The sequence below is a fragment of the Oncorhynchus mykiss genome, chromosome 17 (genome assembly GCF_013265735.2).
Source record: "Oncorhynchus mykiss isolate Arlee chromosome 17, USDA_OmykA_1.1, whole genome shotgun sequence".
Classification (NCBI taxonomy): Eukaryota; Metazoa; Chordata; class Actinopteri; order Salmoniformes; family Salmonidae; genus Oncorhynchus; species Oncorhynchus mykiss.
Genome location: NC_048581.1, coordinates 86449886 through 86472385, shown reverse-complemented (window position 1 = coordinate 86472385; position 22500 = coordinate 86449886). Strand labels below are relative to the sequence as shown.

General features: G+C 46.0%; 2 protein-coding genes across 2 annotated transcripts in view; both read right to left on the bottom strand.

Moving 5' to 3' along the window:
• The window catches only part of soat2 (sterol O-acyltransferase 2), a 44229-nt gene extending 38969 nt beyond the window's left edge, over positions 1-5260 (bottom strand). The window contains exon 1 of the mRNA XM_036950863.1: positions 5123-5260. The gene's annotated coding sequence lies outside the window, so the exon portion shown is untranslated. The remainder of the gene's footprint in view (positions 1-5122) is intronic.
• Positions 5261-20023: 14763 nt separating this feature from the next.
• Positions 20024-22500, bottom strand: part of LOC118940507 (kinesin heavy chain-like) — a 175973-nt gene continuing 173496 nt past the window's right edge. The window contains exons 26-29 of the mRNA XM_036950862.1: positions 21653-22500; positions 21468-21495; positions 20972-21111; positions 20024-20183 (exon numbers count right to left, since the gene is read on the bottom strand). The exon at positions 21653-22500 is cut by the window's right edge and continues 207 nt beyond it. Of these exons, the coding sequence (XP_036806757.1) occupies positions 20988-21111; positions 21468-21495; positions 21653-22500 (1000 nt within the window). The 3' untranslated portion in view covers positions 20024-20183; positions 20972-20987. The remainder of the gene's footprint in view (positions 20184-20971; positions 21112-21467; positions 21496-21652) is intronic.

Below are 22500 nucleotides of genomic sequence, written 5' to 3'. Positions count from 1 at the left end.
AGATACGGATGAGTAGCTGTGTCTAAGCGGGTGAATTCAAGTCGAACCACCTAGCCTCCATCTCCCATCGAATTGTGGTATCTAAAGTGTTTCATTCCTATGCTGTGAGCTCTGAGCCACAGAGCTGTCTGTCCTCAGAAGACCCCTTCCAGAGCAAAGGGTGAGGGAACAGACTCCTAAGGCAAAAGGACATCGGGAGGACGACCAGAGAGGTGCGCCGGAGTAGCGCGTCGTCGAACAGCTGAAGGCGAGAGAATCCTCTGAGATCATCCCCACGTAATTACATCATTATATTCTGACCCATAAGAGTGGCAGTTTGGGGAAAGGGATAGAATAGCATAGCTGACAAATTCACCCAAAATGTATATATCTCTTGTGTACTTTCTGTTTTTCTCTCTCTTTTGAAATCCTCATTGTGGATAACACGCGTCATAGTGTGTTGGCCCGTTCTAATCAAAAGCCTATAATGTGTTTTGTCTATGTGTATCTTTTATCATCATTTTAGCTTTTTAGTAAATACATATTCAACTAAGATTGGTGTGGTACGAACTCATTGGTGAGACCCGGGTCCGTGCAGATTCACGGGCTGTACGACGTTCAGAACGAGATTGTAGAGGTAACTGATTAATTAGCGGCTGTTGTGAAATCGATATTCTGATATTCTTTGAGTTAATTTGGGAAATAGAAACTCAATAAAAACTAGTTTTCCCATGGTGCCCCAGGTTAATGAGTTAACAGGTTAATGAGTTAACAGGTTAATGAGTTAATAATTGGTTAACAGGTTAATGAGTTAACAGGTTAATGAGTTAATAATTGGTTAACAGGTTAATGAGTTAACAGGTTAATGAGTTAATAATTGGTTAACAGGTTAATGAGTTAACAGGTTAATGAGTTAATAATTGGTTAACAGGTTAATGAGTTAACAGGTTAATGAGTTAATAATTGGTTAACAGGTTAATGAGTTAACAGGTTAATGAGTTAATAATTGGTTAACAGGTTAATGAGTTAATAATTGCGTGATTCAGTTAATCACGCAATTAGAAACTTTAACCATTCGATGAACAACAGTCGTCACATGAACTAATACAACGTCACGACACTGCCTCTAACTTCCTTCATACTGGACGCAGAGACATAAAAAGTGCTTCCACAATGCTATTCTGTTGTAGCTAGTGATATTCATAAAATAATATATTTTTCACATCAAAAAATCCCAAACTAATATTTCCCCCCCCCCAAAAAAATTGCAGACCCCCTGCAGTAACTCTGCGGACCCATAGGGAGATGGTAGAGGACAGATTCAGAGTTTTTTTTTTTCAGAGGGATCGTGCTCCTCATCCCTTTCCATTGACTCCCTGTACTGTCTGTACTATCTTTATGGGGGACTGGACTTGTACATAGTTGAGCTCTGTCTTAAGATATGGTGATCAGCCTCTGCAGGACAGTAGGGGAGAAAGATAAAGAGGGTCTGCCATGGCCAATAGTAACCTCAGTTTCACTCTCTGTGTTAGAGCCGATTTGGACATATTTGTATAAAAGACTGAACATATGGAGCTCCATGTATATTTGTGTAAATATATTAAATATTTATGTAAATGATGAAATATTAGGTACGTACCTTTATGATGTATATTTACCTGATTGAGATATATTCATTTGTTAGTGTAACTCAGTTTTTGCCCCCCCCCCCCCCCCCCCTCTTGCCTATTCATTGTATTGTGGTAAGTGTGTTAGGATAAAGGCAGGAAGTTGGGCCTTCGGGAGAGGAAGTCCTTGCTAGATGCGGGAGCGGTATAGTTTTTTGACCATACAGACATACAGACATACAGACATACAGACATACAGACATACAGACATACAGACATACAGACATACAGACATACAGACATACAGACATACAGACATACAGACAGGTCATAATATGTATCTTCCATATCAAGTATTCTATGCTTTAAGTTGATTGGAGAATCATTTATTTGTTAGATATAAGAAGAATAAACATTTTTGTTGCGCCATATCCCTGGATGTCATTGAATGTTTGGCCGTTTGGAAACCTTGAGTGTGGACTGTATGCGTACCAAACAACCCCCGCTTCAGGCTTGGGCAGTGGCTGTGGTAAAGAGGAAAGGAAGCCACTACACTCTATCTCTCTGTTTCTGTCACTATCGGGGGAAAGATATGTTGTCCTGACCAACAGTAACCTCATCGTTCCTTATCCTTCCATTTCTGTTGACCCGTTAACTCCCTGTACGGTATGTTCTTGGAAGGGTTTGATTTGTAAATAGCACATGAGCTCTGTCTAAAGATACGCTGACGACAGGATTGGAAGAGAGAGATGGTGAACAACCTGTCCAATGTCACCCCAACGGCCCACGGGACAAAAACAAGCCGCATTACCCTGACAAGTAGTAGCACACGTTTGTTTATCTGTAGTGTTTGATCAGTGTCAGAGTTTACTAGAGGTTATCATCTCTTGTGTGTTTCCTGTTTTCCTTCTCTCATTCCCTCTCTCTCCCTCCCTCCCTCCCTCCCTCCCTCCCTCCCTCCCTCCCTCATTCCCAATGTCTCTCTCTCTCATTTACGCAATGATTATTTTCATGTGAGTAGAGGCTGTTCTTTCATTTTGAACTAATGACAGAATTTGCTGGTACTGTATCATTGTAAAAGTCGAAGACGTTAGAGTCCAAGGGTTCTATTCAGTCTGTATCGCTGAAGTGTTACACATTCCGCGATAAAAACGTGAAGGTAATTTACAGTTGTGCCAACATAAGCAGTGTTTACCGTGAAGGTAATTTACAGTTGTGCCAACATAAGCAGCGTTTACCGTGAAGGTAATTTACAGTTGTGCCAACATAAGCAGCGTTTACCGTGAAGGTAATTTACAGTTGTGCCAACATAAGCAGTGTTTACCGTGAAGGTGGGCTCCGCTAAAGCGGGAACATTGCCTTTTAAATGTCAATCTCGCTGTAAAACTGAACTTCTGCTATGCGGATTGAATATAGTGTGAAGTAGAAGACAGCAATGAAACTTGCTTATGGTCATGTGGAAATTAAATGAAGAGGAGTGTTTAACTCTCTGAATATTCTGTGCTTGTTGAGTCAATGCCCAGTTGAGTTGAGTCAAGTCAATGCCCAGTTGAGTTGAGTCAAGTCAATGCCCAGTTGAGTTGAGTCAAGTCAATGCCCAGTTGAGTTGAGTCAAGTCAATGCCCAGTTGAGTTGAGTCAAGTCCATGCCCAGTTGAGTTGAGTCAAGTCAATGCCCAGTTGAGTTGAGTCAAGTCAATGCCCAGTTGAGTCGAGTCGAGTCAATGCCCAGTTGAGTCAAGTCAATGCCCTTCTCTGGTTGAACTCAAACTACCATCAGATTGTAGCAAATCGTACCGCTAAAACCTTGGCCATCTCCGTCCCTCACCATAGAGTACTGAATCTTGGCCATCTCTGTCCCTCACCATAGAGTACTGAATCTTGGCCATCTCCGTCCCTCACCATAGAGTACTGAATCTTGGCCATCTACGTCCCTCACCATAGAGTACTGAATCTTGGCCATCTCCGTCCCTCACCATAGAGTACTGAATCTTGGCCATCTCCGTCCCTCACCATAAAGTACTGAAGTTTTGGCCATCTCCGTCCCTCACCATAGAGTACTGAATCTTGGCCATCTCCGTCCCTCACCATAGAGTACTGAATCTTGGCCATCTCCGTCCCTCACCATAGAGTACTGAAGGTTTGGGATTCTGTCATCCAGGCCAACGTCCTGTTATAGCTTTATGTTATTAGATTATCTACCAGAGCTGGAAATGAATAAATGACTCAGCAATTGACATTACCAAGCACCCTGTACCTGCTTCCCTGTTTCTCAGTGGTCCTTTCACATACATAGAAGATATAGAATGAGATCTGTGATCTCTAAATTCATCTCTGATCTCTAAGGTCATCTCTGATCTCTGTGATCTCTAAATTCATCTCTGATCTCTGTGATCTCTAAGGTCATCTCTGATCTCTGTGATCTCTAAATTCATCGCTGATCTCTGTGATCTCTAAGGCCATATAAAATCTCTGTGATTTCTAAGGTCATCTCTGATCTCTGTGACCTCTAAGGTAATCTCTGATCTCTGTGATCTCTAAGGTCATCTCCGATCTCGGTGATCTCTAAGGTCATTTCCGATCTCTGTGATGTCTAAGGTCATCTCTGATCTCTGTGATCTCTAAGGTCATATCTAATCTCTGTGATTTCTAAGGTCATCTCTGATATATCTGATCTCGAAGGTCATCTCTGATCTCTAAGGTCATCTCTGATCTCTCTGATCTCTAAGGTCATCTCTGATCTCTAAAGTCATCTCTGATCTCTAAGGTCATCTCTGATCTATGTGATCTCTAAGGTAATCTCTGATCTCTAAGGTCATCTCTGATCTATGTGATCTCTAAGGTCATCTCTGATCTCTAAGGTCATCTCTGATCTCTAAGGTCATCTTTGATCTCTAAAGTCATCTCTGATCTCTAAGGTAATCTCTGATCTCTAAAGTCATCTCTGATCTATAAGGTCATCTCTGATCTCTAAGGTCATCTCTGATCTCTAAGGTAATCTCTGATCTATGTGATCTCTAAAGTCATCTCTGATCTCTAAGGTCATCTCTGATCTCTAAAGTCATCTCTGATCTCTAAGGTCACCTTTGCTCTCTAAAGTAATCTCTGATCTCTAAAGTCATCTCCGATCTCTAAGGTCATCTCTGATCTCTAAAGTCATCTCTGATCTCTAAGGTCATCTCTGATCTCTAAAGTCATCTCTGATCTCTAAAGTCATCTCTGATCTCTAAAGTCATCTCTGATCTCTAAAGTCATCTCTGATCTCTAAAGTAATCTCTGATCTCTAAGGTCATCTCTGATCTCTAAAGTCATCTCTGATCTCTAAGGTAATCTCTGATCTCTAAAGTCATCTCTGATCTCTAAAGTCATCTCTGATCGAGCTAAAACCCAAGCGGGGTTTTCCACCAAAGCCATCTATAAATATACTTTAAATAATAATATACACTGGGGTCACAGCCAAATAAACATAGCTCTAGATACTGTAAAGAACATACATTATATTGGGATCAGTTTGTAATCACATTGTAGGTTACTCACAGTGTTCTGGTCTCAGGCTCAGGTCTCCCCTCACACAGACGGGCTCCAGGGAGTGATCCTCAGGGAGAAGCAGTGTCGCTGAGTGTCTCACTGGTGTGTGTGAGTGTGTGTGAACTGTGTCCCTCTCTTACATCAGCTGAAAGATTGATCTTTGCCCGGCTTGGCTGAGGTCCTACCATTCTCCTGTAGTCACCTGGCTGGCTGGCTGGCTGACTAGTATATCTAGACCAGAGATGTATAAGGGTCCATAGTGAGTCCTTCTGTCCATTGGTGTGTGTGTGTGTGTGTGTGTGTGTGTGCGTGTGTATGTGTGTGTGTGTGTGTGTGTGTGTGTGTGAGTGAGTGTATGTGTGTGTGTGTGTGTGTGTGTGTGTGTGTGTGTGTGTGTGTGTGTGTGTGTGTGTGTGTGTGTGTGTGTGTGTGTGTGTGTGTGTGTGTGTGTGTGTGTGTGTGTGTGTGTGTATGTGTGTATATGTGTGTGTGTGTATGTATATGTGTGTGTATGTGTGTGTATATGTGTGTGTGTGTATGTGTGTGTATATGTGTGTGTGTGTATGTGTGTGTATATGTGTGTATATGTGTGTATGTGTGTGTGTGTGTGTGTGTGTGTGTGTGTGTGTGTGTGTGTGTGTGTGTGTGTGTGTGTGTGTGTGTGTGTGTGTGTATGTGTGTGTATGTGTGTGTGTGTGTTCGCAGGAAGATGACTGGACATGTTTTTACAGTACTAAGGAATTATCATCCCATGTATTTTCCCCTCTATCTGTTTCTGCTGTCGTGTCTTTGACCCCGTTGTTATGGCTCCTTTAATGATCCATTAATTACCTTTTTTTAATCTTTATTTTCTCCTAGCTCTAGATTCCATGGAGAACTATACTACTATTATCTAATCTGATCAGTGTTCTATTCTTATATATTGGCAATGAAATGGTTGATGAGCCGTTACATTGTAACTCTAATTAACATGAGCCGTTACATTGTAACTTTAATTAACATGAGCCGTTACACTGTAACTTTAATTAACATGAGCCGTTACACTGTAACTTTAATTAACATGAGCCGTTACATTGTAACTTTAATTAACATGAGCCGTTACACTGTAACTTTAATTAACATGAGCCGTTACATTGTAACTTTAATTAACATGAGCCGTTACATTGTAACTTTAATTAACATGAGCCGTTACATTGTAACTTTAATTAACATGAGCCGTTACACTGTAACTTTAATTAACATGAATCTGTTTCTTCTTCTTTACGTGATGGTATATCCTACAGCTTAAAAAAAAAACACAACGCTATTTGTAGTAATAAAACACAGAGGCCTGACTGTCGTGATACGCATCATCTTTATTGTGAGACTGTCATTATAATAACATGTTTGTTGTTTCTCAGCAGCTACAGGCATGTACTGCATGCACTATCCAGCACACTACAAACAAACAAAGGCTCGTATATTGATACGATGTTGTCTTTTTTCTTTAGTTTATTATGACTGTACACTGTATTTTTGAATAATACCGCAATGTACTACAGTCCCCATAATGCATCAGGGATAGGACTAGAACATCTTCGGATTGGTTACAAATCAGACAACAGACAGACAGAGACAGACTAGCACAACATCATCATCTTCATCATCATCATCGTCATCATCCTCAACATCATCAACATCATCATCATCCCACATGTCTAGACCTATAGTGCAGAGATCCCAGCCACCATCTATGTGTAGTCATGGATACCAAAGGAAGCTTCCCCAAATATTTGACCAATAGAAACATTTAAACGTATCTTTTGTCTCTCTCTGTGTTTTCATCATTTTTTGTCAATTGGCTAGTGGCTGAATCTCTGAGCGAGTGGAACAGCGCCATTCTGTGTAGTCCATGTATCTGACGCTGTCTGGGACAAAACAGTAAGAAGTGTGGCGGCCATAGCATTTGACTGATTGATGCCAGCAAGCATAATGGCCTTCCTTGATAAATACAAATAAATGAAATAATTAGCCAATCAGCATTAAGCTGAGCTCAACTGTGGGGATGTCCTGGTGCAGCAACCCCCCCCCCCCCCCCCCCCCCCCCCCCCCCCCCCCCCCCCCCCCGCTCCACAAATGAGGTCACTTTGGATTTGGCTTCACACCAATCAAATCACATCCTAAGAAAAAAGTATTTTTCGTTTCTGGCCAACTTGATGTCCTGCTGTAGCTAGCTTGCTAAATCATCCCTTTCCTAGGCCATGGATGGAGATGGGGATTTGGACTTGTGGTTTTGACTTAATTCTCTCTACAGGCCAATGATTATGATGGCGTGAATTAATATATTGTACCACTGGCCTGAGGCAATTGAAGTTCAAGATGTAGCCTAGAAGGCTCACATTAACTAACTAGTTAACTAGCTAACTAAGCTGGCTCATTGTTGCCCATGCGAGGAAGTTAGGCTACCTAGCTAGAATGCTTGCTAGCCTATGAAAACAACAACGTAAAGAGTACTGTATGACAGAGCCATTGACTGTTTTGCCAACATGTAAGAGAGGAGGATGGCATTGGAGTTCAAACTAAACATATATAGCCTTGTTGATTTGATGTGAATGTTTAAGTTGAAATGGTGCTGTAACAGCAGTGTCAATACTCTCGTCATCTTTGTGCTGACTTGCGGTAACTCAGTGGTTCTAAATCAGTAGTTGTTCAGTAAAACTATCGAAAACATTAACTTGTTGGACCATGTTCCAGGTCATGTAACTGTTTGTTACATGCAATATTTGCTTTGTGGACTTCACAGGACAGATGTTGCTCTCCAGTTTTTGTGATGAAACAAACATACAATACCAGTCAAAAGTTTGGACACAGCTACTTATTCAAAGGTTTTTTTATTTGTTTATTTTTTATAAAATGTTCTACATTGTAGAATAATAGTGAAGACATCAACACTATTAAATAACACATATGGAATCATGTAGTAACCAGAAAAGTGTTAAACAAATCAAAATATATTTTATATTTGAGATTCTTCAAAGTAGCCACCCTTTGCCTTGATATCAGCTTTGCACTCTCGTGGCATTCTTTCAACCAGTTTCATGAGGTAGTCACTTGGAATGCATTTCAATTAACAGGTGTGCCTTGTTAAAAGTTAAATAGTGGAATTTATTTCCATCTTAATGCCTTTGAGCCAATCAGATGTGTTGTTAGAAGGTAGGGGGTGTATACAGAAGATAGCCCTATTTGGTAAAAGACCGAGTCCATATTAACAGCTCAAATAAGCAAAGAGAAATGACAGTCCGTCATTGCTTCAAGACATGAAGTCAATGCGGAGGAACATTTCAAGAACTTTAAAAGTTTCTTCAAGTGCAGACACAAAAAACATCAAGCGCTATGATGAAACCTGCTCTCATGAGGACCGCCACAGGAATGGAAGACCCAGAGTTACCTCTGCTGCAGAGGATAAGTTCATTAGAGTTTCCAGCCTCAGCAATTTGCTTCACAAATCTCAACATCAACTGTTCTGAGGAAACTGCGTGAATCAGGCCTTCATGGTCAAATTGCTGCAAAGAATCCTCTACTAAAGGACACCAATAATAAGAAGAGACTTGCTTGGGCCAAGAAACATGAGCAATAGACCGGTGGAAATCTGTCCTTTGGTCTGATGAGTCCAATTTTTTTTTCTTTTCCCCCAACCGCCGTGTCTTTGTTAGATGCGGTGTGGGTGAACAGATGATCTCTGCATGTTTATTTCCCACTGTGAAGCATGGAGGAGGAAGTGGTGTGGGTGAACGGATGATCTCTGCATGTTTATTTCCCACCGTGAAGCATGGAGGAGGAAGTGGTGTGGGTGAACGGATGATCTCTGCATGTTTATTTCCCACCGTGAAGCAAGGAGGAGGAGGTGATATGATGTGGGGGTGATTTGCTGGTGACACTGTCAGTGATTTATTTAGAATTCAAGGCGCACTTAACTAGCATGGCTACCACAGCATTCTGCAGCGATACGCCATCCCATCTGGTCTGTGCTTAATTTGACTATCATTTGTTTTTCAACAGGACAATGACCCAACACACCTCCAGGCTGTGTATGGGCTATTTGACCAAGAAGGAGAGTGATGGAGTGCTGCATCAGATGACCTGGCCTCCACAATCAACCGACCTCAACCCAATTGAGATGGTTTGGGAAGAGTTGGACCACAGAGTGAAGGAAAAGCAGACAACAAGTGCTCAGCATATGTGGGAACTCCTTTAAGACTTTTGGAAAAGCATTCGGCAGGGTAGCCTAATGGTTAGAGCGTTGGAGTTCAAACCCCTGTGTCACACCCTGACCATAGTTTACTTTGTATATTTCTATGTTGTGGTTGGTCAGGGTGTGATCTGAGTGGGCATTCTATGTTTCATGTCTAGTTTGTCTAGTTCTATGTTCGGCCTGATATGGTTCTCAATCAGAGGCAGGTGTTCGTCATTGTCTCTGATTGGGAACCATATTTAGGTAGCCTGGGTTTCACTGTGTGTTTGTGGGTGATTGTTCCTGTTTTTGTGTTTGCACCAGACAGGGCTGTTTTGAGTTCTCACGTTTCTTGTTTTTTCGTTAGTTTGTTCATGTATAGTGTCGTCAATAAATTACAATGAACAACCACCACGCTGCGCTTTGGTCCGCTTCTCTTCCTCCTACAGACGAACGGCGTTACAGAATCACCCACCACAACAGGACCAAGCGGTGTGGTAATGGGCAAAGGAAAAAGCAGCAGCAGGAGCAGCGCGAGGAGGTATGGACATGGGAGGACGAATTAGACGGTAAAGGACCTTGGGCTCAGCCAGGAGAGTATCGCCGCCCCAAGGAAGAACGGGAGGCGGCGAAAGCGGAGAGGCGCTGGTATGAGGAGGCAGCGCGGCGTCGTGGATGGAAGCCCGGGAGTCAGCCCCAAAAATTTCTTGGGGGGGGGCTAACAGGGAGTATGGCTATGCCAGGTAGGAGACCTGAGCCAACTTCCTGTGGTTACCGGTGGGCTAGAGAGACCGGGCAGGCACCGTGTTATGCTGTGGAGCGCACGGTGTCCCCAGTGCGGGTGCACAGCCCGGTGCGGTACATTCCAGCTCCGCGTATCGGCCGGGCTAGAGTGGGCATCGAGCCAAGTGCCATGAAGCCGGCTCTACGCATCTGGTCTCCAGTGCGTCTCCTTGGGCCGGCTTACATGGCACCAGCCTTGCGCACGGTGTCCCCGGTTCGCCTGCATAGCCCAGTGCGGGCTATTCCACCTCGCCGCACTGGCAGGGTGACCGGGACCATTCAACCGGGTAAGGTTGGGCAGGCTCGGTGCTCAAGAGCTCCAGTGCGCCTGCACGGCCCGGTCTATCCGTCACCACCTCCACACCCCAGCCCTCCGGTGGCAGCTCCCCGTACCAGGCTGTCTCTCTGGCCCATCCGTCCAGAGCCTTCCTCCTCTCCAGCGCTGCCGGAGTCTCCCGCCTCTCCGGCGCTACCAGAGCCTTCCTCCTCTCCAGCGCTGCCGGAGTCTCCCGTCTGTCCGGCGCCTCTGCCGGAGCCTCCCGCCTGTCCGGCGCCTCTGCCGGAGCCTCCCGCCTGTCCGGCGCCGCTGCCGGAGCCTCCCGCCTGTCCGGCGCCGCTGCCGGAGCCTCCCGCCTGTCCGGCGCCTCTGCCGGAGCCTCCCGCCTGTCCGGCGCCTCTGCCGGAGCCTCCCGCCTGTCCGGCGCCTCTGCCGGAGCCTCCCGCCTGTCCGACGCCTCTGCCGGAGCCTCCCGCCTGTCCGGCGCCTCTGCCGGAGCCTCCCGCCTGTCCGGCGCCTCTGCCGGAGCCTCCCGCCTGTCCGGCGCCTCTGCCGGAGCCTCCCGCCTGTCCGGCGCCTCTGCCGGAGCTTCCCGTCTGCCCGGCGCCATCGGAGCCTCCCGTCTGCCCAGCGCCGCCCGTCTGCCCAGCGCCGCCAGCGCCGCCCGTCTGCCCAGCGCCGCCAGCGCCGCCCGTCTGCCCAGCGCCGCCCGTCTGCCCAGCGCCGCCCGTCTGCCCAGCGCCGCCAGCGCCGCCCGTCTGCCCAGCGCCGCCAGCGCCGCCCGTCTGCCAGGAGCCGCCAATGCCGCCCGTCTGCCAGGAGCCGCCAATGCCGCCCGTCTGCCAGGAGCCGCCAGTGCCGCCCGTCAGCCAGGGGCCGCCAGTGCCGCCAGTCAGCCAGGGGCCGCCAGTGCCGCCAGTCAGCCAGGGGCCGCCAGTGCCGCCAGTCAACCAGGGGCCGCCAGTGCCGCCAGTCAGCCCAGCGCCAGCGCCGCCAGTCAACCAGGGGCCGCCAGTGCCGCCAGTCAGCCAGGGGCCGCCAGTCAGCCAGGGGCCGCCAGTGCCGCCAGTCAGCCAGGGGCCGCTAGAGCCCCTCCGCCCGGAGCAGCTGTCCCTCTGTCCCGAGCAGCTGTCCCTCTGTCCCGAGCTGTCTCTTAGGAGGGTCACCTATCTAGGGACGCTAAGGAGGTGGACAAAGACTATTATGGAGTGGGGTCCACGTCCAGCGCCAGAGCCGCCTCCGCGGACAGATGCCCACCCAGACCCTCCCCTATAGGTTCAGGTTTTGCGGCCGGAGTCCGCACCTTGGGGGGGGGGGGTACTGTCACACCCTGACCATAGTTTACTTTGTATATTTCTATGTTGTGGTTGGTCAGGGTGTGATCTGAGTGGGCATTCTATGTTTCATGTCTAGTTTGTCTAGTTCTATGTTCGGCCTGATATGGTTCTCAATCAGAGGCAGGTGTTCGTCATTGTCTCTGATTGGGAACCATATTTAGGTAGCCTGGGTTTCACTGTGTGTTTGTGGGTGATTGTTCCTGTTTTTGTGTTTGCACCAGACAGGGCTGTTTTGAGTTCTCACGTTTCTTGTTTTTTCGTTAGTTTGTTCATGTATAGTGTCGTCAATAAATTACAATGAACAACCACCACGCTGCGCTTTGGTCCGCCTCTACTTCACAAGAAGAGAATCGTTACACCCTGAGCTGTCGTTTTGCCCCTGAACAAGGCAGTTAACCCACTGTTCCTAGGCCGTCATTGAAAATAAGAATTTGTTCTAAACTGACTAAAAAATTCCAGGTGAAGTTGATTGAGAGAATGCCAAGAGTGTTTAAAGCTGCCATCAAGGCAAAAGGTGGCTACTTTGAAGAATCTCAAATATAAACTATATTTTGATTTGTTTAACACTTTTTGGTTACTACATTATTTCACATGTGTTATTTCATAGTTTTGATGTAGTCACTATTATTCTACAATGTAGAAAATAGTCAAACAAATAAAGAAAAACCCCTGAATGAGAAGGTGTTTCCAAACTTTTGACTGGTGCTGCATGTTCAGTCCAATTTATTCGGCCACTGTGAGACAGGTATCTTTTTGTTGTCACGGTCTTATTGTATATTCATGTATGAACTAATGAGAATAGAGAAATTATCACATAGGTTTTAATATGGATTTTTGACGGGCTCAGCTTGTCCAGTGATTTTACCCACACGCTGCTAGTGCTATCTATAGGCTGTTGATTTCAAATGGTAGAGGAGAGCAAACAAAAATAAGTTGTTTACACAAGGTAAAGCGCACAATGCATTGTTGTTCAGCCTCATGGCAGTTTATAGGGGGTGTTGGTTTTGTATACAGGGTTCAGAGGAGTCACAGAGCAAGAGAGAATGGACCTGGTAGTTACGACCCTGGTGGTTACGACCCTGGTGGTTACAACCCTGGTAGTTACGACCTTGGTGGTTACGACCCTGGTGGTTACGACCCTGGTAGTTACGACCTTGGTGGTTACGACCCTGGTAGTTATGACCTTGGTAGTTACGACCCTGGTGGTTACGACCCTGGTAGTTACGACCTTGGTGGTTACGACCCTGGTGGTTACGACCCTGGTAGTTACGACCCCGGTTGTTACGACCCCGGTTGTTACGACCCTGGTGGTTACGACCCTGGTAGTTACAACCCTGGTGGTTATGACCCTGGTAGTTACAACCCTGGTGATTACGATCCTGGTAGTTACAACCCTGGTGGTTACGACCCTGGTGGTTATGATCCTGGTAGTTACGACCCTGGTTGTTACAACCCTGGTAGCTATGACCCTGGTAGTTACAACCCTGGTGGTTACGACCCTGGTAGTTATGACCCTGGTAGTTACGACCCTGGTGGTTACGACCCTGGTAGTTACAACCCTGGTAGTTATGACCCTGGTAGTTACGACCCTGGTGGATACGACCCTGGTAGTTATGACCTTGGTAGTTATGACCCTGGTAGTTATGACCCTGGTAGTTACGACCCTGGTGGTTACGACCCTGGTGGTTACGACCCTGGTGGTTACGACCCTGGTAGTTATGACCCTGGTGGTTACGACCCTGGTGGTTACAACCCTGGTGGTTACGACCCTGGTGGTTACGACCCTGGTGGTTGTAAACACAGGAAATTAAACAAATATTCAAAACTCCTTGCACACAGAACACCCAGCTGGTGATGGTGATATAACTGAGTAGAACAATCCTTCAACATCAGACTGGCAACATTACCTTCTCCCTGGTAGCCCTAACATACACACGCACACGTGAAGCCTTCCCTGTCCCTCTCGTCTTGACTGGCTGATCAGAAGGGATCTCACTGGGAGGCAGTAATTCTGTGTGTCTGTGTGTGGGTGTGATCAGGAGGTGGTTTGGGGGAAAGTTCAGATGGATAGTCTCCGATACCTGTACCTCTGTGTTTTAAGAATGGCAGGTTTACACGTGCCATGCATTCTGTTTCTATGTTTCTCTGTTTCTCACTACCTGGTCTGCAACTAAAGTGTCTTCTGATATATCCAGAAGTATTCAACAGTAATACAAACAATTAGTTGATAAATGGTACATGACAAATACATTATCCATGTGCAAATCAGAGGTAAACATATATATAACATTATATAGAACATTAACAACAAAAACACAACTTGCATTAAATAATACATATATTTAAAATACACAAAATAAAAAATAAAATAAATAAATAAAAATGGACATAAACTGTATAAAAAAAGTTGCTACATAATTACCAAAATGTCATATTTTACCCCAATGATATTTTCCGTTCTGTGTTTAGTGAATGTAACTGACCCCTGGACAGACGACAACAGAACAGACACATTGAGATGAACGTAACTGACCACTGGACAGACGACAACAGAACAGACACATTGAGATGAACGTAACTGACCACTGGACAGACGACAACAGAACAGACACATTGAGATGAATGTAACTGACCCCTGGACAGACGACAACAGAACAGACACATTGAGATGAACGTAACTGACCCCTGGACAGACGACAACAGAACAGACACATTGAGATGAACGTAACTGACCACTGGACAGACGACAACAGAACAGACACATTGAGATGAATGTAACTGACCCCTGGACAGACGACAACAGAACAGACACATTGAGATGAACGTAACTGACCACTGGACAGACGACAAAACAGAACAGACACATTGAGATGAACGTAACTGACCCCTGGACAGACTGCAACAGAACAGACACATTGAGATGAATGTAACTGACCCCTGGACAGACGGCAACAGAACAGACACATTGAGATGAACGTAACTGACCCCTGGACAGACGGCAACAGAACAGACACATTGAGATGAATGTATATAGAATTGAGATGAAGGTATATAGAATTGAGGTGAAGGACTATAGAATTGAGGTGAATGTATATAGAATTGAGTTGAAGGTATATAGAATTGAGATGGTATATAGAATTGAGTTGAAGGTATATAGAATTGAGATGAAGGTATATAGAATTGAGATGAAGGTATATAGAATTGAGGTGAAGGTATATAGAATTGAGGTGAAGGAATATAGAATTGAGGTGAAGGTATATAGAATTGAGGTGAAGGTATATAGAATTGAGGTGAAGGTATATAGAACCTGCCAACCCATTGTAGATACAGTCAGACCTGGTTTTCAAATACTATTTGAAATCTTTTAATGATTTATTTTCATTCGCATCAAGGCCATCATACCAGGCACACTGGACCCACTTCAGATGGCCTACAGCTCCAATAGAAGCACAACAGAGGACCGTTTCCATCGCTATTCACACAGACCTAACCCATCTGGACAAGAGGAACCCCTACGTGAGAATGCTGTTCACTGACTGCAGTGCAGCCTTCAAACACTATAGTTCCCTCCAAGCTTGACACCAAACTCAGAGCCCTGGGTCCGGACACTACCTTCTGAAACTGGATCCTGGACTTCCTGACGGGCAGACCACATGCTGTGAGGATTGGCAACAACACCTCCGGCACACTGACTTAACACAGGGGCCCCCACAGGAGTGTGTCGATCCACAAGTTCCTCAGCGTCCACATCACAGAGGACTTGACATGGATCAACAACAAGACAGTCAAGACAGCGTAACAGTGTCTCTACTTCCTAAGGCGGCTGTAGAAATTCGGCGTGCCACCCGGGGTCGTCTCCAAATATTACCGTTGCACCATCGAGAGTGTCCTGACCGGTTTGCATGACGGCCCGGTTACGGGAATTGTTCCGTTCACGACAGAAAGGCCCTCCAGCGGGTGGTGAAGACGGCCCAGTACATCTCTGGGATTGTGCTCCCACCCATTCTACTTGAAACGGTGCCCAAAGAAGTCCCGTAGCATCATCAAGGACCCCAAACACCCCAACATGAGGTCACTTCCTGCCATGAGCTGTTCATTCCCTTACCGTCTGGCAGACGGTATCAGAGCATGATGTCTGATACCAACAGGCTCAGAGACAGTTTATATCTACAAGCCATCAGACTGCTGAACACTTGAACTGGACTGACCACCTGCACTGACTCTCAGCACACACACACACACACACACGCACGCACGCACGCACACACACACACACACACACACACACACACACACACATACACACACACACACATACACACACACACACACAAACACACACACACACACACACACACACACACACACTATCATGCTACACACATCACAACTGTTGCTACCAGACTAAATACTGCACATTCCAAACACTTGTCACCCCCCCCACCCCCCTTCCGCAAAACACACGTGAATATTGGACTATAAATGGTCCCTTCCTGTATTATACTGATGCTAAAATGTTTATTCTACTGAGCCATTTACTACATGTTTGAGCCATGTACTACATGCTTTTCAACTGTTCGCTGCCTGCACCCGCACGCCTGACCAGCATCACCACCCTGGATGGTTCCGACCTTGAATATGTGGACATCTATAAGTACCTAGGTGTCTGGCTAGACTCTAAACTCTCCTTCCAGACCCATATCAAACATCTCCAATCGAAAATCAAATCAAATCGAAAATCAAATCAAGAGTCGGCTTTCTATTCCGCAACAAAGCCTCCTTCACTCACGCCGCCAAACTTACCCTAGTAAAACTGACTATCCTACCGATCCTCGACTTCGGCGATGTCATCTACAAAATTGCTTCCAACACTCTACTCAGCAAACTGGATGCAGTTTATCACAGTGCCATCCGTTTTGTCACTAAAGCACCTTATACCACCCACCACTGCGACTTGTATGCTCTAGTCGGCTGGCCCTCGCTACATATTCGTCGCCAGACCCACTGGCTCCAGGTCATCTACAAATCCATGCTAGGTAAAGCTCCGCCTTATCTCAGTTCACTGGTTACAATGGCAACACCCATCCGTAGCACGCGCTCCAGCAGGTGTATCTCACTGATCATCCCTAAAGCCAACACCTCATTTGGCCGCCTTTCGTTCCAGTTCTCTGCTGCCTGTGACTGGAACGAATTGCAAAAATCACTGAAGTTGGAGACTTTTATCTCCCTCACCAACTTCAAACATCTGCTATCTGAGCAGCTAACCGATCGCTGCAGCTGTACATAGTCTATTGGTAAATAGCCCACCCATTTTCACCTACCTCATCCCCATACTGTTTTTATTTATTTATTTTTCTGCTCTTTTGCACACCAATATCTCTACCTGTACATAACCATCTGATCATTTATCACTCCAGTGTTAATCTGCATAATTGTAATTATTTGCCTACCTCATGCCTTTTGCACACAATGTATATAGACTCCCCTTTTTTCTACTGTGTTATTGACTTGTTAATTGTTTACTCCATGTGTAACTCTGTGTTGTCTGCTCATACTGCTATGCTTTATCTTGGCCAGGTCGCAGTTGTAAATGAGAACTTGTTCTCAACTAGCCTACCTGGTTAAATAAAGGTGTTCTCAACTAGCCTACCTGGTTAAATAAAGGTGTTCTCAACTAGCCTGGTTAAATAAAGGTGTTCTCAACTAGCCTGGTTAAATAAAGGTGTTCTCAACTGGCCTACCTGGTTAAATAAAGGTGAAATAAAATAAATAAAAATAAAATGTTTGTATTCTTGTATTGTGTATTATTGTTGTTGTCGAGAAGGCACCTGCAAGTCCGTATTTCATTGGATGGTGTAAATACCATGTATATCCTGTATATACGACCAATAACACATGAAACCTGTGTTTTCTCTGGTCTACCTGGGAGTGCCAGATGGGTGGGGTTTGAACATTTGTAATTCTTCTATTGGTTCCATTCTGCCAGGACAAGCTCAATCAAGTCCAGCTAAAGTATTTGGAAGATTTCAAGTAGTATTTGAACCCATGTCTGGATACAGTAGTACAATGTGTTACAGCTCCCAAATATCCCTTTCTCTCTCTCTGTGTACAGATCGATGCATAGAAAAGCACTGAAAAAAAAAATATATAACTCCTGATTTTTTTATTTTTTTTGCCAGACTTTTCCTAGTTCTCAGACACTAGTAGTTTGCTCTCATATCAGATAACCTATTTGATGTAAATCATGAGTTACTGCATTCAAGTTATCACACATTAAAGCATGCATTACTCTGAAAGCCAGTCGTGAAGTAGCCTGGTCCCAGTTTGTGCTTCCCACCTACTCCATCTACTCCATCCATCCATTCCATAAGGAGTTGGCAAGAGAGCCCGAAACAGCCTGGCACCCAGGCTAGTCTTGAAGAGCTCGGTTGAAGCGTCCGCATACAACAGACATGCTTGTCTGCGTCTGACTGTAGCAGCTGTTATTCTATAGTCAGGGTAATGTACACACATCCAAGTACAACACAGAGCCTGCTGTAGGAAGTTTGAGGATGACCTATAAAACCCTAACTCATCTACTGACTGTATATCAGCTATTAACTGAGTATGATGCTGATGTACGCTTCCTCTGAGGTTCTGAGTCATGACATTGAAACCACTGCTAACAGCATAGGGGGTCGTGATATGCCCCCTTACCTACAATACTCTGTCCACTAAATCTAGACCTGAGCAGAGACATATCTACAAATATGTAAATATATATCTCAGAGCCTGACAACACGACAGGACATACTGGAAGCAGGAGAAGAAGTCACCTGTTGTCTCTATAGTGAGGACATCGGGGTTGGGGTCCATTTAATTTAATTTCAGTCAATTCGGGAAGGTAACAGGAACTTTGAATTGAAATGGAATTGATCCTAACCCTTATTAAGGAGTTGAAAGAAACAGCTGTCTGATATGTTAACCAGCTCAGAGAGCAGCTAGGACCACTACACAACCACTAGAACACCGGTCATATAGTAAAAGTCCCAGGCTGCCACTGTAAATAAGAATTTGTTCTTAATTGAATTGCCTAGTTAAATAAAAGGTCAAAAATAATAAAAAATAAAATAATAATAATATTTGTTATGTCATAGTTTTGAAGTCTTCACTATTATTCTACTGTGTAGAAAATAGTAAAAATAAAGAAAAAGCCTTGACTGAGTAGGTGTTCTAAGACCTTTGACTGGTGCTGTACATGAATTGTATAGAGTGAAAAAATGTAAACGTATGGGTAGGTTTGTTAGAAATGTAGGCTATGCCGTGTGCGTTTACTTCTATCAATCTTCAATTGCAAGGTGGTTGTTAGGTCAGGTTATTGTCTAGTTTCCAACAGATTTAACTCATCTCATTTACCCTCACTAAAGCCTCCAGGAATGAGGTGAGGAGCAGCAAGAGTGCGCCCTAGTGGCCACACAGAACGCCACACCCTCTCTCGCTCCAACAGCCTTGACCACAGCTCATCCAAAAGGGTCAGGGCTCAGAGGAAGAGGAAGCTGCCAATTCTAGTGGTTAATTTACAAGAGAGGGAGAGAAGGAGAGAGGGAGAGGGGGGAGAGGGGGAGAGAGGGAGAGGGGGGAGAGGGGGGAGAGAGGGAGAGGGGGAGAGGGGGGAGAGGGGGAGAGAGGGAGATAGGGAGAGGGGGGAAAGGAGGAGAGCGGGAGAGGGGGAAGGCTACAGAGAGTTCTACGGAAAGAGGAAGAGGGAGAGAGACCGTCTTACTGGGAAAGGGGGGAGAGGAGAGGGAGAGAGACGGTCTTACTGACAGAGGGGGCTAGAGAGGGAGAGAGACCGTATTACTGGGAAAGGGGGGGAGGAGAGGGAGAGAGACGGTCTTACTGGGAAAGGGGGCTGGAGCGGGAGAGAGACCGTATTACTGGGAAAGGGGGCTGGAGAGGGAGAGAGACCGTATTACTGGGAAAGGGGGGGAGGAGAGGGAGAGAGACGGTCTTACTGGGAAAGGGGGCTGGAGAGGGAGAGAGACCGTCTTACTGGGAAAGGGGGCTGGAGAGGGAGAGAGACCGTATTACTGGGAAAGGGGGCTGGAGAGGGAGAGAGACCGTCTTACTGGGAAAGGGGGCTGGAGAGGGAGAGAGACCGTCTTACTGGGAAAGGGGGCTGGAGAGGGAGAGAGACCGTATTACTGGGAAAGGGGGCTGGAGAGGGAGAGAGACCGTCTTACTGGGAAAGGGGGCTGGAGAGGGAGAGAGACCGTATTACTGGGAAAGGGGGCTGGAGAGGGAGAGAGACCGTATTACTGGGAAAGGGGGGGAGGAGAGGGAGAGAGACGGTCTTACTGGGAAAGGGGGCTGGAGAGGGAGAGAGACCGTATTACTGGGAAAGGGGGGGAGGAGAGGGAGATCAGAAGGTCACTGATCAGCAGCATGCAGATTTATGAGGGCGGTCTTGGCAGAACCGGACGCCTGGAGAGAGAGAGAGCGAGAGAGAGAGAGAGAGAGAGAGAGAGAGAGAGAGAGAGAGAGAGAGAGAGAGAGAGAGAGAGAGAGAAACAATGCAATTAATCCCATAAACAGCACCAGGCATACATTATATTATGGAATCTTTATTATTTATTATCTTTATTATTTCACTAGTCTAATCAGCTAAATATGCCGAAATCACATTTAATATGATGCATTTCCTCCTAGCCAATCAGAAGGCAAGATGAAGCCATAATAACAATACATCTTATATGGACCCAATATTAGGTCTGTGATTGGCTCGCTCACCATATGGAACTCTGCATAAATATATTCATATATTTATATATTCACATCAATATATTTTTCTCCCCCTCCCTCTGTTTCCCAGAAATAGAGACAAAGAGAGAGAGAGGGAGAGTGAGCGAAAGAGAGGGAGAGAGAGAGAGAGAGAAAATGAGAGGGAGAGAGAGAAAGAGAGAAAATGAGAGTGGGAGATAGAGAAAAAGAGAGAAAAGAGAGAAAGATAGCAAGAAAGAGAGCGAGAGGGAGAGAAAGAGAGAGCGACAAAGAGAGAGAGAGAGAAAAGGAGAGAGAAAGAGAGATCTAGAGTTTATCTAGTTCACTTTCCAAGCCAATAAAGCCCTTAAATTGAAATTGAAATTGAATTGAGAGAGAGAGACGGAGAGGGCAGGTGTATAGAAATACACAAGTAAATGAATCTGCCATCTTAGATTATGTCTGTTATGAAATACTCATTCAATATTCTCCCTATTCCCTTCCTCCCTCACGTGAGGAGCTGGGTCACTAGCTGGTAGCCTGTTCTGGTTGGATGACGTGGTGCAGCTTGGCTGGGCTGTCCTGGTTCTGGTTGTCGCAGTGCTGCACATCACTCCTGGACACAGCAGCAGAGTGGACACTCAGAGACAAGCTATACCACAGCGCCAGGGCAGGGAAAACAGTCGGCAGTCAGGAAGAAAGGCCGTAGCAGCAGGAGGGAAACCAGAAACACATGTGACGGAAAGCAGCGAGGGACAAGTGTAGGAGTGTGTGTCAGTGTCAGTGCCTCAGGTTCACAATAGAATGTATTCAACGCGGTTTGATAATGCCACTGTGTTTGACTAGTCAGCTAACTAAAGCGCTAAGTGCTTCGAGCGTACTACAAAAGTGCTTTATATAAATCCAATCAATGACAATGAATTACTAAGCGAGTAGAAGTGTTGTGTCGGCTGCGGGGGGGATTAAACACAAAGAGCAAGGCAGGTCAGTGACAGTGGGCAGTCTTACCTGTTGTAATTGATATCTGTGGCGTTCCCTGTGGATAGACAGAGCTAGTGTCAGGGTGGGGATGCAGTCACACCAGTGAACAGTGAACAGACTTAGGGAATTGAAGTAAGTCTATCTAAGTCTACGGAGCAGGAGTGAGTGGAAGTGGAGAACAGAGAAACAGGAAACGGTTCTGTTAACCTTACCGTTGACGGTGTCCACATCCAGCGTCCCTGTAGAGTTCTTCAATGTAGTGTCCTTCTCTGTAGTGTTCTTCAATGTAGTGTCCTTCTCTGTAGTGTTCTTCAATGTAGTGTCCTTCTCTGTAGTGTTCTTCAATGTAGTGTCCTTCTCTGTTGTGTTCTGCACTATAGTATTGTCCACTGTGGGGCTGTTGTCCACTGTGGGGCTGTTGTCCACTGTGGGGCTGTTGTCCACTGTGGGGCTGTTGTCCACTGTGGGGCTGTTGTCCACTGTGGGGCTGTTGTCCACTGTGGGGCTATTGTCCACTGTGGGGCTATTGTCCACTATGGAGCTGTTGTCCACTGTGGGGCTGTTGTCCACTGTGGGGCTATTGTCCACTGTGGGGCTGTTGTCCTCTGTGGGGCTGTTGTCCTCTGTGGGGCTGTTGTCCACTGTGGGGCTGTTGTCCACTGTGGGGCTGTTGTCCACTGTGGGGCTATTGTCCACTGTGGGGCTGTTGTCCACTGTGGGGCTGTTGTCCTCTGTGGGGCTGTTGTCCACTGTGGGGCTGTTGTCCACTGTGGGGCTGTTGTCCTCTATGGGGCTATTGTCCTCTGTGGGGCTGTTGTCCACTGTGGGGCTGTTGTCCACTGTGGGGCTGTTGTCCTCTATGGGGCTATTGTCCTCTGTGGGGCTGTTGTCCACTGTGGGGCTGTTGTCCACTGTGGGGCTGTTGTCCTCTATGGGGCTATTGTCCTCTGTGGGGCTGTTGTCCTCTGTGGGGCTGTTGTCCTCTGTGGGGCTGTTGTCCACTGTGGGGCTGTTGTCCTCTGTGGGGCTGTTGTCCACTGTGGGGCTGTTGTCCACTGTG